This window comes from Ailuropoda melanoleuca, chromosome 4, assembly GCF_002007445.2.
Source record: "Ailuropoda melanoleuca isolate Jingjing chromosome 4, ASM200744v2, whole genome shotgun sequence".
NCBI lineage: Eukaryota > Metazoa > Chordata > Mammalia > Carnivora > Ursidae > Ailuropoda > Ailuropoda melanoleuca.
The window spans coordinates 415,361-418,898 of record NC_048221.1 but is presented as its reverse complement, the minus strand read 5'-3'; the positions used below and the strand labels follow the sequence as shown (position 1 = coordinate 418,898).

Genomic DNA, 3,538 nt, shown 5'->3' with positions numbered 1-3,538 from the left:
CCGGGGGGGGGGGGGGGGGGGGGGAGGCGGTAGGAGGAAAGGCTATAGGCTGGCTGGGGCAACCCGTCAGAGATCCCCTCTATTTTATTTATTTATTTAGTTTTGTTTTATTTTATCTTTGAGCTCTACACCCAACGCGGGAGCTTGAACTCAGGACCCCCAGATCAAGAGCTAGCCATGCACCCCCAGAGCTCCCCTTCTTGACCCCTGCACCTTCTCCTACTTTGCCACCCCCTCAGAGTTCTCTAGATGTGCCCCCCCCACACACACACTGTGCGTGCACCCACCCACCCAGCCGCACACCTGCAGGGAGCTGTCGGTGGCCGCAGGGCGCACGGCCGTGCGGCCCAGGTGGCGCAGCATGGCCCCGTAGCAGGCACAGGTGGCGGCCAGAGGCAGCAGGTAGAGCGCCAGCAGGTTGTAGAGCGCGAAGGCGCGCTCGAGGGCGCGGCTGGGGAAGACCTCACTGCAGTAGGTGCGGGGCCCGGGCGAGAGGCGGTGCAGAGCGAGCACCGGCGCCGACACCGCCGCGGAGCCTGGACCGACCACAGGGCAGCTTGAAGACCTTGCCCGAGGGAAGAGTTACGCCGGGAGGCCAGGACCCTGGGTCCCCCCAGGTGCCTCCTCGGGCAGCGTCACCCAGCGCCTGCCAGGAGCGGGGCCCTCAGGGTGCGCGCCTTCAGGTGGCTCTTCTCAGGGAGCGCTTTGAGCCCACTTCCCAGATGCACGCACGACCGAAGCCTGGGCAGGGGCAGTTGGGGGTGGGGTGGGGGCGCCCAGAGCACAAAGACTTGTCCTCCCATCCCGTGAGCCCCTCACGCTGCACTCACCCACCCAGATGCCGAGGCTGACCGCCAGAGCCAGGCGGGGCGTGCGGCGGTGCAGGGCGCGCAGTGGGAACACGGTCACGTACCAGCGGTCCACGCTCATGGCGGTCAGGGTGGCGCACGTGGCCTGAACCGAGACCTGCGAGGGCCGAGAGCTGGGCGTTTCGCCCCGTGTCGGGTCTGGGGCCTGTCTGCCTGCGCCCACACTGCGGCTCCCCCCAGATGTCCGAACGCTCAGGCACAAACGGGACGTGTCCTGGGAAGGTCTCCAGGGGCCACGGGTTGAAGGGGCAGGCGAGAGCGACACCAGAGAGGATCCCAGGATAGTGGAGGTTTGAGGGGGACTTTTGGGGTCCTCTGAGACCCGAGACTGAGACAGGGAGAGGCAGGACCATCCTAGGATCGCGGGACCAGCGGGGCAAGAAAACCCAGGTCCCGATCACCCTCCCTATGCCCACCTCCACAACCGGCATCCCTATCTGTAACTCTCCAACTGCGGGGCCCTCCCCGCCCCCACCCGCACCCGTACCCGTCCAGGCTCCGCCTCTTCCTTGGCCCCGCCCCACCTGGGGTCCAGCCCGCCCACGCCCAGACTCCGCCCCTTGGCGCCCCAGGTTCCCCCCCCAGCCCGCTCACCTGCTGCATATAGTTGACGAACTTGCACATGAAGTCGCCCAGCACCCAGGCGGGCAGCGGGTACAGCAAGGCCGTGAAGGGCACGCAGCACAACAGGAAGGTCACGTCGGTGGCCGCCAAGTTGGCTGCAAGTGGGGAACGCGCCGGGGGGGGGGGGTGCCTCAACCACCCAACGCCCCTGGCCCAGCCCCCTGGTCTTTTCCTTTCTCCGAGTGACCAGCTGGACCGCTCATGGGAAGCCGCGCCCCCCCCCGGCGTCCTTGGGCAGAGAATTTGGGGCACCTCGCAGTCTCCCACTTTTACACCTCAAACATCCCCTCAGCGCGGGCTCCGTTAGCCATTCAAGCGTCAGTCCGCGCTGCTCAACACCTGTCCGGGCTGGAAGAGCGTGAGCAGCCCGCTCAGTCTCCCCGACTGCAAATTGGAGACAGTGGTGCTCGCCCACCTGTCACCGTCGGATAAAGAAAACTGAGCGCTCACCTGTGCCAGGCAGGCCAGCCCATCACCCAAATGTGTGCACCGAGCCATGGTGGCAAAGCTCGCAAACCGGGGTCCCGCAGCCCCTCCCCGTATTTTTGTTCATGGGACACGTGTTGTAAGTACCGCACTTTAATCAGACGCCTTCCTCAAGCGGCAGGGCCGAGCTCCCTGTGGGCCATTTTCCAACCTCCCTTTGAACTACCCCGCATGGAACCTTCTCGCACGCAGGGCTCTGGAGCTCTAGCCCAAGGTCCCAGGGACAGTAGGGAAAGGACCTGCCTGGGGGAGCCGCGCTGCGCCGCCAGGGGGCGCCCCGGCCCGTCGCGGGGGGCTCCCGGGGTGGCAGGCAGGCACCGTGCAGCGCCCCGGCGCTCACCTATGTAAAAGTTGGTCACCGTCCGCATCTGCTTGTGGCGGCAGATGACGAAGATGACAAGAGAGTTCCCTGCCAGGCCGAGCAGCATCAGCGCGGCGAAGAACAGCGGCACGAGCCAGGCGTCCACAGGCCGCCGCTCGGGGGCCTGGCCGGCCGAGGCGTTGGCCAGCGACCCCCAGGACGCGTTGGGCGCCGACGTGGCCACGGCGCTCATGGCTTCGCCTCCCTCTTCCTCCTGGCCGCCCGCGGGACTGCGCCCCCGGATCGCCACGGGGACCCTCCTCCTGGCCGCCCGCTGGGGACACGCCCGCGGAGCCCAGGAAGGGTCTCGGCTGGAGGCCACCGGCTCTGGAGGGCGACTCCGCGGGCTGGGCAGCTTCTCTGCACCCAACGCGTCCCTGCGAGTTTATACCCCGCTGCCCGCCTTGTCCCCGCCTTCCCGCCTCCCCTGCAGCGGCTCGTCACTCCCTCTCCTTCCTGCGCGCCCCCACTCACGTGCACAGCAAACAACTCCCCCTCTCCGTCCTCTCCTCGCACCCTCCGGCTAGCGCACAGGAAGGGACAGGCTGGGGGAGGGGTTTGGGGGTCCAGGGAAGAGGGGTAAGCTTCGTGGAGGCGTGGGTCCTGGAAGGACTATCCTAACCGGATCAGAGCTTAGAGACTCAGAGGACGGGCAAGTAGCCCGGACCAAGACACAGACCAAGAGTAGGCACCTTGTTAGTGGAGATGACTTTGACCTTCCAAGGGACTAGGGCACCAGATGGGTGGGCCCTGGGTGGTGGCTGCAAGGAGGGCCACTGGAGAGCCATGGACGGCTCAGAGCGGGGCAGGGCTGCCCAGGAGCTAGGCGTTAGAAAACGCCCGCTCTTAAAGAACTCGACCTCGCTAGGACTCCATTGCTGTAAATGGGAGCGTCTGCCCCCACCTAACAGCAGCCGTTAGCAGATACACACAGTGGAGACATGGGCACCTGTGCCCCTGATGGTAGGGACCAGGTGGAGGGCAGTCTGCAAGGACACTGTTGACCTCCAAAACTCACACTAGAGATGTACCCCAGATAATACACACGCGGCATGCCGTAGGGTGCCAGAATGTTCCGGCCATCACGGAGTACCACACAGAGAGGAGAAGATGCCACTGTTGAGGAAAACGCGACTGAGAGGTGGGGGAGGGGAGAAACACGGAAACACGGGCTCCAGACGGAGTGCAAAGACCCTGG

At 65.7% G+C, this 3,538-nt stretch overlaps 1 protein-coding gene across 1 annotated transcript in view; it reads right to left on the bottom strand.

Moving 5' to 3' along the window:
* KISS1R (KISS1 receptor) overlaps positions 1-2,846 on the bottom strand; it is a 3,576-nt gene extending 730 nt beyond the window's left edge. Inside the window, exons 1-4 of the mRNA XM_034657354.1 lie at positions 2,320-2,846; positions 1,464-1,588; positions 831-966; positions 304-536 (exon numbers count right to left, since the gene is read on the bottom strand). Of these exons, the coding sequence (XP_034513245.1) occupies positions 304-536; positions 831-966; positions 1,464-1,588; positions 2,320-2,533 (708 nt within the window). The 5' untranslated portion in view covers positions 2,534-2,846. The remainder of the gene's footprint in view (positions 1-303; positions 537-830; positions 967-1,463; positions 1,589-2,319) is intronic.
* Between the last annotated feature and the right edge of the window lie 692 nt (positions 2,847-3,538).